Source organism: Caretta caretta, chromosome 9 (genome assembly GCF_965140235.1).
Source record: "Caretta caretta isolate rCarCar2 chromosome 9, rCarCar1.hap1, whole genome shotgun sequence".
Lineage (NCBI taxonomy): Eukaryota > Metazoa > Chordata > Testudines > Cheloniidae > Caretta > Caretta caretta.
Genome location: NC_134214.1, coordinates 41067715 through 41081594, shown reverse-complemented (window position 1 = coordinate 41081594; position 13880 = coordinate 41067715). Strand labels below are relative to the sequence as shown.

Sequence of the window (13880 nt, the reverse complement as noted above, 5' to 3'; positions counted from 1 at the left end):
GCTGTAGCATGTAGGATCCCTGCATGATTTCTGGCTTCCAAGATATCTCCCAACCCCATCTCCCAGTCTTCCTCTGTTTCCCTGATTCCATGAATTCATTCCTGATCCAAACCTTACCTTAAAGTCCATGGATTCCTTCGTGGTCCTTAATAGGACAGCAGAAAGTATGGGCCTGCTGAATACGCTACTGTTGCTCACAGCAGTTCTTGCAGACTTCATGAAGAGTGAATGCTCTTGCTTTTACTCTGGGGTTTTGCATGTTGAATGCACTTTCAGTGGACAACAGAGGGTGAAACATTTTTGGAAGAGGGTTTCATGGAATTCAGAGGCTTGTAATCACGAACATTGCAGGTACAGAGTGTGAGAATGCAGTGTTAATGATGCATACAATTAATGAATCAGCCCCTAAGTATAATTAACAAAAAAGATTAATGGTCTTATCCTAGGTGCTGCAAATTATTTGCATTGCATTTTTATGTCGACGATTAATAAAGTAATAGAAGGGAGGGCAAGAAAAACATTGAGTGTGGCTATAATTCTTCTGTGGCTTAATTGAATACAGGTATGAATTCAGAAATTCTGCTATGGATTTCACTGCTGCCCAGTTATTCCTTTAGTAGGAAAATCTAATCTTCATGGCTATGCATGTAATTTTATTAGAAGTGTTTTCATAGGAGGCCTTCTGTAAAGAAAGGATTGACAATATAAACTGCCTTATTTTTAGGCTTTTAAAAATTATTATAATTGGTGCATGGTAGAACCTAGTATATTAAAGGCTGGAAAATGGTTGTCTTTCTGAACTTTTGTTTTTACTTGTTGATAAATTTCCATCTAGTCACACTATTTTGCTGGAATTCTTCATGCACTGAACATTCTTTTCTTTGAAAGTTTGAACAAAATTCCATCCGCTGACTTTTGGAGACTGGGGGGGGGCTAAAAATATTTTTTTCTCCGCCTCCTTCACTGCAGCATTAATTTTAAACACTCATTGAGAACATTGAAATGTGAATATTACTGAATACAGGCATTTGCTCCTTTTTTCCTCTTTAACTAAAAACACACTATCAATGTTAAAATCACAAGGACTCTGAAAATTCAGAAGTTAAGATTCTAACAGCAACACAAGCTCAGAATGATTGCAGATTTCTATTATTAATTTCCAATGTTTCTCTGTTTTAAATGTATATGTCAGTGTATTACTATGTGTCATAAAGTATATAGCATAAAGTATAAAAGTATAATGCAGCTACATTAAAACTGCCTTTGGAAACTTTTTTTAGTTTGACTTTATGATTTCAGCTGTGCAGCCCTAATGACCTCACCACATCTTTGGGGGAGAGGTGGGACGCAGGATTTGGCTGGCTGTCCGAATAAAGGAAATAGTGCTTTATGGTTGGGGAGGGGAGAGAAAGAGGCAAAGTGCTGCAAAAGGGGATAAGGGGCGACACTGACTTATCCCCTGGAATCCAGGTGGGTAGAAGGATTTAAAAGGGGCAGCCTGTGCAGTGAAGCCTCCTTTCACACAGAGCAGGCTGAGGCAGCACCCACTGTCCCCGCTTTTATGTGGTGAAATACCAGGTTTGGTCAAGACCTGCTGTTGGTATTACACTAGCTGCCTCTTTTTAGGGGGGGGCTGGGAAGGAATTTTTTTCTTCCGACCAGTTGGCCTAGGTGAAGTTGCGGGTTTTTGCCTTCCCTACAGCAGGTTGAGGGAGGGCTTTGTTCGTGCGTGGCATGAAGGGAGGTAGGCTGTATGTCACAACTCGTTATATAAGTGGGGTGGATGTCCAGTGCAGGTACTCCATAGGGAAGGGACACAGTGACTGGATAAATGACTTGGAAAAGAACTTAAAAAGGAGATGTTGATTAAAGGAATGGAACAGGGGAGTGTGGGGGAGGGGAGGAAACGGGACAGGACTCCTATGACTGGCATGGCAGGAAACCAACCCCCCTTTCTTTTTGCCCACCTTAACCCTCCTATGAGGGAGGGCAGATGGTACGGTCCCAGGAATGAGTTGTCTGGAGGACCTGGATGGAAAAAGATGGCAGGGAGGGGGGGCTGGCAGAAGCACCCTGAGAAGTTATTGAATTAACATGGGGTTTACTTTTTCTGCCGGGTAGTCCCAGACATCTAATAATAAAGTTGTGGCCTGATTAAAACCATATGTAATGTCTCCTGTCCTTGTTTCGGTATAGCCAGACAATGTTACATCAACATAGTCAGTGCATTCATAACCAGACATGGGTCAAAACCAAAATCTCAGGTCTGAGAGTTTATATTCAAACCTCTGGCTCTGAACTCTCCTGTACAATTTAGGGCCTGGATTGGATTCAAGATACTGAAGGGGCCTGCTTTTAGCATGTGTTTTGTATGTGTGCCAGGATGGTAGGACTCACAAGGAACATCAACTGATCCCACAGGATTTCTGTCACTTTCTGCCAAAATCTCCTGGCACCAGCTCATGAAACTTCAATGGAGTCAAACCTGCTTAGCCTAAAACATAATCTCTGCACCCAAAGCGTAAACATAATCTGGTTCTGAAACACCTTGTGCTTAGAGTATCTCCAGAAAGTTTACACAGTTAATTGTAGTATCTGTAGTTATAAATGAATATTTTAATAATGCAGTACTCTTCCCCCTTCCCCCCCACTTTAGTTTTATCCCTTTTTGCTCTCTATTTGTAGCACACCCTACCTTGCATTAATGTTTACAACCCCAGGTAATACTGCCTACGATAGTAGGGGCATAACCACAATACCAGTAATTATTTGTGCGCTTCTATAATGTAGAGAATTGCATTTCTCTCAGACATCTGGAGTCCTGGATGGAGCACAACAAGGAAATGACTTTTCCTCAAATTTTACTGCTGTCTGTGGAACAGTGCAGTGCTGTGCAGTGTAGTGCTGGAGTTTTGAATAATTTGTTTTTAGTCTTCTTAAGATGATGCCTTCGATGGGAGTCATTCACTTCCAAATGTGTTTTTTGGGCAGGCTGTGGAAGGAATTCTGTTAAAAAGCCTCTTTCTGAATCTTACTAGTAGTTTAACTTCATTTTAGAGGAAGCAGTTTCCATGTATCTTTCATATTAAGAGGCAATACTGTCAGAACATAAGAACAGCCATACTGAGTCATACATAGATTCTCTTAGTAGACTACTTAAAGGCCCCTTACCAGTGAGATACTATCTGCTTGACTAATCATCCATTCATATTTATGTATAGTTTATAATCTCCTTGATTAATCGGTTAGCCAGATAGCACAAGGCTACAGAAACTCATAAAAAGTCTGGAGCAAAATGTGATTTAATTGCTTGTCAGAGCAGATACAATAAAAATTGACTATATATGCAATACTATAATGTACACTAAACTTGAAATTTGCAGATGCCATCTTGAAAGCACACTATCCACTCAACTCAAAGGCAGATAAGATATGGTAGCTGTATTTTTGAAAGTGCTGCTTGTGTTTGTTTTTTCATTTTATTCCAGTGGTGCTGTAATTAACTTTATCAGTAAATATGTCGGAAGGATTACTAAGGCACATTACAGTTTTGACATGGATGAACTTGAAAGGTTGGTTCAGGCTATTTTATACATAAAGGTTCCCAATCTCATAACATAAAAGAGATGTATTTAAATTAATTGTTGGATTATATACTGCATCTCATTAATTTTTTAATCAGTGGACTGATTAAATTTTTTTTCTTGTAATACTAGTGGGCTCTTTCAGGCATATGTTTTTCTCTGAAAATTAAGTAGTAGCATTAACTAAGATTACTACATATTCCTGTACCATATTGGATTCTTCTGCTCTTTCAGATGGTAAGACTTTTTAATAGAATTTCATTTAATAAAAGAAACTTGCACTATTGGGAAGACTCTTAAAACCCTGTTCTGTTTGCTGTCGCAGCACTCTGGGTACTCTGGTAAATCTGTAAATGGGATGAGACTTACATTGGAAAAAAATTCTTCTTTTGTTTGTAGTTTAAATTCATATTATTTTTCCAATATTGGTCAGAAGGATCCAATCTAGAAAATATGACACAGGGAAACTAGAGGCTAAAAGGAAATATTGTTTAAATGATACGTAAAAATCATGATTTAGAATACATGCTGGAATTGCTGAGAGGGAATAGTAGGCAGATGACTTATTTTGGAGATTTTTGTTTCAAATATATTAATATTATTAAAGTAAAAGAAAATGTAGTATGAAATGAAGGTGGGAAACATTGTGTACCTGGAAGATAAGGGAAATTGGAAGAAAAGAAAATATATAATTAAACATATGCATTTCTCAAGGCTTTAAATGAAAATCTGTTCATTGTTTAAAAAAAAAATCCCATTTCCACAAGGATGCTGTATGTGAATGGGAAACTCTCAAATATGTCTGAAATGTGTACATTACGTTGGGGCTAGTATTATTCTGATATTCTGAAACTGATTTTTGCATATTGGAGAAATAAATCTATTCACTGATCACAAATTAAGAAAAATGACATTTTTTAAATACCACATATTATGAAGGTGTATTGGAGTACATGTTCACTACTGAATGAGACATCTTTGCCTAGAAAAGAGAAAAAAGCTACACTCAGATACCAACTGGTAATTTCAATATTATGTATTCCATACTCTAGAACTAGAATTGCACAAATAGTAGAAAAGGCTTGCTTGTTTTTAGTTACAGGGAACTGTTTTAGAAGTATAGGTCTTCTGCTACTGAAGAATAATTTTGCTTTAAAGTAGCTAGATTAAATAATTTATTTTCAGATTCATAAAAGGTATATTATCTGAAGTTCTTAGAATGCTTTTAACAAGATGCACATTGTAAACTGCCTGCAAATAATTTTGAAGTAGTGTTTTTGTTTTAAGAACAGGAGTACTTGTGGCACCTTAGAGACTAACAAATTTATTTGAGCATAATCTTTCGTGAGCTACAGCTCACTTCATCAGATGCATTCAGTGGAAAATACAGTGGGGAGATTTATATACACAGAGAACATGAAACGATGGGTGTTACCATACACACTGTAAAGAGAGTGATCACTTAAGATGAGCTAATACCAGCAGGAGAGCCGGGGGGAGTGGGGTGGGGGTAGTGGAGAGAGGAGAGAAAACTTTTTGTAGTGATAATCAAGGTGGGCCATTTCCAGCAGTTGACAAGAACATCTGAGGAACAGTGGGGGTGGGAGGGCGTGGGGGAAATAAACATGGGGAAATAGTTTGACTTTGTGTAATGACCCATCCACTCCCAGTCTCTATTCAAGCCTAAATTAATTGTATCCAGTTTGCAACTTAATTCCAATTCAGCAGTCTCTCCTTGGAGTCTGTTTTGGAATTTTTTTTTCCCTTAACCCACCCAGCAATATTGTTAATCTATCCAGCTATACTCTTAGCCCAGCAGAAGAATCTGTCCTACCTTGGGGCCTCTCCTTCTGCCTCTCCACTCCCACGAACATGATACAGTTCTGTGGTGACCTAGAATCCTATTTTCGACGTTTCCAACTCAAAGAATATTTCCAACACACCTCTGAACAACATACTAATCCACAGAGACCTTCCTACCAACACTACAAAAAGAAGGATTCTAGGTGGACTCCTCCTGAAGGTCGAAACAACAGACTGGACTTCTACATAGAGTGTTTCCGCCGATGTGCACGGGCTGAAATTGTGGAAAAGCAGCATCACTTGCCCCATAACCTCAGCCGTGCAGAACACAATGCCATCCACAGCCTCAGAAACAACTCTGACATCATAATCAAAAAGGCTGACAAAGGAGGTGCTGTCGTCCATCATGAATAGGTCGGAATATGAACAAGAGGCTGCTAGGCATCTCTCCAACACCACTTTCTACAAGCCATTACCCTCTGATCCCACTGAGGGTTACCAAAAGAAACTACAGCATTTGCTCAAGTAACTCCCTGAAAAAGCACAAGAACAAATCCGCATAGACACACCCCTGGAACCTCGACCTGGGGTATTCTATCTGCTACCCAAGATCATGGACACAAATCAGACGTCAAGAATTATAACATTCAAAAACCAGTCGGAGAACACTTTAATCTCAGAGACTGGGAGTGGATGTGTCATTACACAAAGTAAAACTATTTCCCCATGTTTATTCCCCCAACCCCCACTGTTCCTCAGACGTTCTTGTCAACTGCTGGAAATGGCCCACCTTGATTATCACTACAAAAGGTTTTCTCCCCCCCCCCCCCCCACCCCGGCTCTCCTGCTGGTATTAGCTCATCTTAAGTGATCACTCTCCTTAGTGTGTATGGTAACACCTTTTGTTTCATGTTCTCTGTGTATATAAATCTCTCCATTGTATTTTCCACTGAATGCATCCGATGAAGTGAGCTGTAGCTCATGAAAGCTTATGCTCAAATAAATTGGTTAGTCTCTAAGGTGCCACAAGTACTCCTTTTCTTTTTGTGAATACAGACTAACATGGCTGCTACTCTGAAACTTGTCAATACTGGCAGATACAAAGGGGAAAGTGAAAGGCTATAGATTTCCAATCACTTGAGTAATGCAACTGATTATAGGACAATGTGTTAAATACTCCATCAAAAATATGTGCCCAAACCTGTGCATAGAAGAGCTGAAAGAGGAAGATTTATTTTACAGGAACTCAGACAGCAATTTAATAACAACAAAATTATCCAGACTGGGTGGTTTTCTACGTAAGGCTTTGGTACACACATTCTCAGAAAAGTGAACAGAGACTTCATTTTTCATGTGAACTCCCACTCTAGTGGTTATTGATATATTTTATCTGGTGTCAATCAAGAAGCATCTCCTTTTTTTGTATAGTGCCTACAGAGAGGGGCCCCCAATGCCTGTCAAGGCCTTTGGATGCTATCATAATAATAATTAATATTTATGGCTGTATGTCAGGTTTCAGAGTAACAGCCGTGTTAGTCTGTATTTGCAAAAAGAAAAGGAGTACTTGTGGCACCTTAGAGACTAACCAATTTATTTGAGCATAAGCTTTCGTGAGCTACAGCTGACTTCATCGGATGCATACTGTGGAAAGTGTAGAAGATCTTTTTATATACACACAAAGCATGAAAAAATACCTCCTCCCACCCCACTCTCCCGCTGGTAATAGCTTATCTAAAGTGATCACTCTCCTTACAATGTGTATGACAATCAAGGTGGGCCATTTCCAGCACAAATCCAGGATTTAACAAAAACGTCTGAGGGGGGGGGATAGGAAAAAACAAGGGGAAATAGGTTACTTTGCATAATGACTTAGCCACTCCCAGTCTCTATTAAAGCCTAAGTTAATTGTATCCAATTTGCAAATGAATTCCAATTCAACAGTTTCTCGCTGGAGTCTGGTTATGAAGCTTTTTGTTGTAATATAGCAACTTTCATGTCTGTAATCACGTGACCAGAGAGATTGAAGTGTTCTCCGACTGGTTTATGAATGTTATAATTCTTGACATCTGATTTGTATCCATTTATTCTTTTACGTAGAGACTGTCCAGTTTGACCAATGTACATGGCAGAGGGGCATTGCTGGCACATGATGGCATATATCACATTGGTGGATGTGCAGGTGAACGAGCCTCTGATAGTGTGGCTGATGTTATTAGGCCCTATGATGGTGTCCCCTGAATAGATATGTGGGCACAGTTGGCAACGGGCTTTGTTGCAAGGATAGGTTCCTGGGTTAGTGGTTCTGTTGTGTGGTCTGTGGTTGCTGGTGAGTATTTGCTTCAGGTTGGGGGGCTGTCTGTAGGCAAGGACTTGCCTGTCTCCCAAGATTTGTGAGAGTGTTGGGTCATCCTTCAGGATAGGTTGTAGATCCTTAATAATGCGTTGGAGGGGTTTTAGTTGGGGGCTGAAGGTGACCGCTAGTGGCGTTCTGTTATTTTCTTTGTTAGGCCTGTCCTGTAGTAGGTGACTTCTGGGAACTCTTCTGGCTCTATCAATCTGTTTCTTCGCTTCCGCAGGTGGGTATTGTAGTTGTAAGAATGCTTGATAGAGATCTTGTAGGTGTTTGTCTCTGTCTGAGGGGTTGGAGCAAATGCGGTTGTATCGCAGAGCTTGGCTGTAGACGATGGATCGTGTGATGTGGTCAGGGTGAAAGCTGGAGGCATGTAGGTAGGAATAGCGGTCAGTAGGTTTCCGGTATAGGGTGGTGTTTATGTGACCATTGTTTATTAGCACTGTAGTGCCCAGGAAGTGAATCTCTTGTGTGGACTGGACCAGGCTGAGGTTGATGGTGGGATGGAAATTGTTGAAATCACAAATTCAGATAAAAATACAGTATAATTCCAATATCATACATTTTGGAGTCCAAATGGGTGGTACACATATAATAAAACTCTTACCTCTCACATTGTAACCCCTACTGGCCTCTTGGCCTTCATCCCATTTTTGGTCAAGTCAACTAACCAGTCTAATTCCAAGGAGCCAGGCTACCCACACAATTAATTTGGCATTTTATGAGTTGCGTCTGGGTTGCAGACATTGAGGTAGAAAGGGATCTGAATCAATTGGTCCTTCAGTTTCAAACTGTGTAATCAAACATTGTAAAGGAAAACATACTACTCTACAAATTGGCACATTGTGAATGATTATGGTTTTGTACCTGCAAGGCTATTTGCAGTCTTGCACCCAACCAAGGTGGAAAGTAGAGATGGGCAAAAAAAATTTTGGCGAAAAAAATTTTTGAATCTGCTTTTTTCATCAATGACACCAGAACATTTTGTGAATTAAAATTAATTTAACCAAATTGTTTAAGTAAAAAAAAAAATTCTCAAAAAAATATTTTTTTTGTTTTAGCATTTTCAAAAGTTTTTTGATTCTTTGATTGACTTTGTTTTAAAACTACCTTAATTCTATATATAAAACTCAGTTAAAATGTTTTGTCTTGGGTTGAACTAAATGTTTTGACCTGAAGGTTTTTGTTTTCTTTTTGTTTTGTTTTTGTTTTGTTTTTGTTTTGGTTTTTTTGACTCTTCCAAATTGTTAGTGATAAAAAAATTCCATTATTTTCACAGTTCTAGTGGAAAGGCTTATTTTTAAAACATTGATGATACATTAACTAAGAAGCAGTGCTCACAAACTCATTCCATTTTGTGTGACATTGTTGACTTTAAAGTAGTAAGGCATATTATTTTTCTAATGAAACAAAACAAAATTTTAAGTTAATACATCAAAAACAATGAAGAATGAGGTTGTAACCATGAAGACTTTCTAATGAATATGTCAGCGGGAACAATCTTTAGCAGACCATAATGTTTTCAAGAAGTGGACTGTTGACAGCTTATTTTTAATACTCTAAGGATTGCTAACCTGCTCATATCATCCTTAGAGCTTGAATGTACCCTTGCTTGGAAGAGGCATGGGGATGGGGGTTAACTGCCTCTTTGGCTCTGTTTCTGGCACCCCTGAAGTTATCTGTCAGAATGTGGATCCATGTGGAGGGAGGTGACAAGTGGTGGGTGAAAAGTAGACTGGTCCAGGGGGTTAGGTGATCATAATCTAATTGCATATCATAGTGTTTCCCATCGCTCCTCCCCTCCCCTTTCACATTTTGAGATAATCTTTTATGGGGATGTGAGGAAGCCCTGGAAATGGTTCATTGTGCCAGCCAGACCCCAAAGCTGGTGTGGAGGCATGGGTGCCCCAGGCCTCTTCTGTACCCTATACGTTTTGTGGACCAGCACCTATTCAATGTAACACTGAGTACAGGTGTCTAAAACTCACTCTCTTGATTTGAAGGAAATGTATTAGGGCAACCTCCCCAGGCACTTTTTCCTGCCTGTGTGTTTTACCATAGGACAAGGCATTTAGGACCTTTTATTTGTAAAATTAGGGATTTTTTTTTTTTGGCAGTAGATTTATTGTAAATGATCCCATTTGGTCCTATTTGCATTTGCTTTACAAGTCAACCCTAGATTTTGGTTGAAGGCAATTCTGTTAGCCCACCAGATGTCCTCACTAATATCTGGTACACAAATAATATGTGCGAAAAGTAACTGGTATCAGAACTTGCAAAGTCCAAAGATGAAATGTGTTGTTACTTGTTGCTTGGGAAATATCTTCTAATAGTTATTAATTTAGTTGAGTTCCACTGGAATTCTTCTGTAGAAGCTCCCAAAACAGAACATTCTGATTTTGGTTTAGGAGGCTAAATACTGTTTGTAGACAAACGTTATTAGTAACACTTCTTTTATATATTAAAAAGCAAAAGTGAATGATCATTATTTTCTTTATACCAAATAGCGGAGAAGAAAGTGTGTGGTAGATGCATGTTCAGTTAGGTAAACCTTCTGACTCCCAAGTCAGGTACTTCATGTTGTCTTCCCACTTAGTCATAAGCTTCCAGTGGGATCGGAATGTGAAATGCTTAATAATAGTTGGGGCCCAGATGTTCAGAAAGACCTCTGCACCCACGGAGCCATCTAAATGAGGGGCAGATTTTCAAAAGTGCTAGAACTGGTTGAAAAAAGAAATTTTGTTGTAATAAAAACTTCAATATTTGTGTTTTGGTCTGAGTGTGAGTGAAGTCTGAAAAATCTTTAAAATTGCCCACAAAAAGGAATTTTCAAATAAATCTAGGCACTGAGGCTAGTTGTGGGTTGCTGCCTTCCTAGTTTCCATTGGAAGGTTTAACAGAATTGACACGTTCCCATGGAACGTTTTAGATTCTATCAAATCAGCATTTTCCAACCGGAAAAACTGTTCCATCAGAAAATCTTTGACTGGATGTACTTAGCATCCAGGAGTTCTCATTGTGTCAGGTACAGCCAGGATTTCAACAGGACTCAGCACCCAATGTGCTGTATAGAAAATCTTGCTATTTTTCTTCATACCTAAATTGGAGCTGTGCTCAACTGAAAATCTGGACTATTGTGTTCCTAGTTGTTTTATTTCCTCACTGGTAAACTGGATATGATATCTACAGTGCATGGGTTGTATGACATAAAGTGGTCATGTATTAATAGTGTTAATATTATAATGAGTGACATACTACAGTACTGTTTCCTTTTAAAAATATATTAAGTGAGCAGGCTGAGGATAAGAAATGTATCAAATGAGTTAAATACATTCTTTATTTTGTTTTCTAGTGAACAAACACAAGCCATGGATAGAAACTTCCTATCACGGAGTCATTACTGAAAACAACGATACTGTCATTTTGGATCCTCCTCTTGTTGCTTTGGATAAGGATGCTCCTGTTCCCTTTGCAGGTAGGAAGATACACAAACAATATAACTTGTGTTTGCTTAAGGCATGATAACTTACTAGAGAACAGCTGCAAGCAGATTGTGTGCAGCACAATGATAGTATCATCTAAGTGATACTAATACCATCAAAGGTTCTATTGTCCGTCTATTGGATTTGGATATTGGGTCCATAAACCTTGAAATGAGATGTTTCAGAATGAATGTGTCTGCTGATTTGTTGTGGAGGCAGGAGAGACTATACATGTGCATTGTAGTAAGCTTGTGCTGCTAACATTGGGCTTTTTTAATAAAAACGGGTGATATATGAGGAAACTTGATTTGATAATATTAATTACCATTCTGTTTGCCTAAACAAATTCTATATAACTAAGCTGTTTTACTGGTAGGTAGTTAAAAACCAGCTGTGCAGTAAACTATGTAAGTAGTATTCAAAGACACTTCCATATTATGTAATGATGCTAGTACTTCATAACAGTCAGAACCAAGACAGGAAATTTAATGAAGATTTCTGATAAGATTGCTTTATGATAGATTATGCAATATTGAGGATTTTTCCCATATACAGTCTTTTTCCCCGTACACTTAGTCTGTCACATTATGAGCTACTGGAGCAGAAAAATAACAGATAAGCTCCTTGAAGTGCAAAAGAGCTAAAGTGGTTGTTGCATTAAAAAAAAAATAAAAAAACTTGCAAAAAGATGGAAGAATAATAAGAAATAATGGTGGTATAGAGATCATTAAAAGATGCGCTTATTAAAAATGCATGCACTGTACATGAGATTGAGCTGTTTTCCAGTGTTTTAGCCTGGGTGCACATGGGCAAGCATTATCCTGAAGTATAGGTCCATGTTCAGTTAAATAACAACTCTCAATCCTTGACCTCCGATGTGACAGTACCTTCAGTCACAATAAACCATTTCCCCCCATGACTGTGCTGTTACGATACTTTATGCTCTGCTCCTGCAAAATGGGAATTCTCAAATATTTTCACAGTGTGAATCCCATTTTAATAGAGAGGTTGTCTTGAACCCCTCTCATCCACAATTGCACATATTCTCTCTTGTCACTTAAGCAACCATATAGCAATTGGCAATTATAGGAAATGAAGTATAAAAATGTAATCCATCTCAGCTGTCTTTATTTTCAGCTGCTACATGATATTAGAGAGATCCAGTACCACCTGACCAGCCAGACCTCCATAGGCTGCTAGCATATGGTCCCTAGGACACAGATTGGGAACCAATGCTTGCAAAGTGATTCATGTGGATGGACTCTTATGCTAAGATGGATCTCTTTGTAGAATTAGGAAATTAGTTTGCTTCTTTGAGGCTGCCTCTCCTTAGGAGATACTCGCTGTAATAAGACTCAGGGAATTTGTCCTACAAAGATGCTTTTAGGACTAATTAGCTGTGATTGAAGTGCCAATTTTTTGATCACAAGAATGTTTTGTTCTAAACAAGCAACTTATATTTTTACAAAAAGAAAAGGAGTACTTGTGGCGTGACTAACCAGTTTATTTGAGCATAAGCTGCTCACGAAAGCTTATGCTCAAATAAATTGGTTAGTCTCTAAGGTGCCACAAGTACTCCTTTTCTTTTTGCGAATACAGACTAACACGGCTGCTACTCTGAAACTTGTATTTTTACGAATTTGTCAACGACTCCTTAAAAACCAGGAAAATATACCCTACATGATTAACAGTTACTTGTGTGTGGTATGAGCATCACTCATTTTGTGTGATATTACCTTCCTCTGCAAAATTAGATATCTTTTCACAGATGTGCAATTAATTCTTCTAGTCATACATTTAAAAGTGATAATACAGTCCAATGTGCAATTGCATTAATTGAAAAACACATCTTTCACCATCTACTTGTAAAGTTATTTAGGAATAGAAGGTGTTTTAGAATGGAAAGAGCCCAAGATTCCCCTTAAAGTTGGTTTACCTGCTTTATATTTTCTTCACTTACCTAACTCCTCTTTGAAATAAGGTAGAAATATTAGTCACACGTACTCTTCTCATTTATATGTTATTAACTCCTTGATGACTGATATTTAGTTTAATTCCTTAATGCTTATGGTTTGTTTGGTTTTATGCCATTTATGACTGTCCTCTGGAAGATTGGATTTGAAATCTTTCTCTATCAAACAGACAGACTTATTTGTTTTGATAAAGTTGCTCAGGAGTACTGGTTGTTTATGTTGATTTTTAAAAATGGCTTTAATGTATTCATTCATTTAACTTGTTTGTCTTCTTTCATTTTGTATCTATTGCATGTAATATATTTGATGTGTTATATAAGAGGTGAACATGAGGAAAACAATATGCAGGTTTTTGTGCCAATATCTTGCCAGTTTCACTTCTAAGTTCATGCCCAGTTAATATTGTATAATATTTGGCACTAGCTCAAATAGCCTTGTAACAGAGCTGCTTTCTAGTCTATCCAAAACTCTACATTTCTTATTGAGCTGTATTCTTAATTTTTCTTTTACTTTCAAAGAATAAGAGCCTAGATTCCGTAGAAGTTTGAATAACCAAAATATTTAATTCCCTGTATTGGTTGCTAGCATTCACTTTGTCTCCAATTCCATAACAAAAAGCAAACCCAAACAACTAACCTTATGTGGTATTCTGAATCCAGTTTCACTGGTTCTGTATATCATGACAGAG

The 13880-nt window shown here is 38.2% G+C and overlaps 1 protein-coding gene across 1 annotated transcript in view; it reads left to right on the top strand.

Moving 5' to 3' along the window:
- The window catches only part of CLSTN2 (calsyntenin 2), a 694230-nt gene that overhangs the window by 303847 nt on the left and 376503 nt on the right, over positions 1 to 13880 (top strand). Inside the window, exon 2 of the mRNA XM_048863731.2 lies at positions 11090 to 11212. Coding sequence (XP_048719688.2) covers positions 11090 to 11212 — 123 coding nt within the window. The remainder of the gene's footprint in view (positions 1 to 11089; positions 11213 to 13880) is intronic.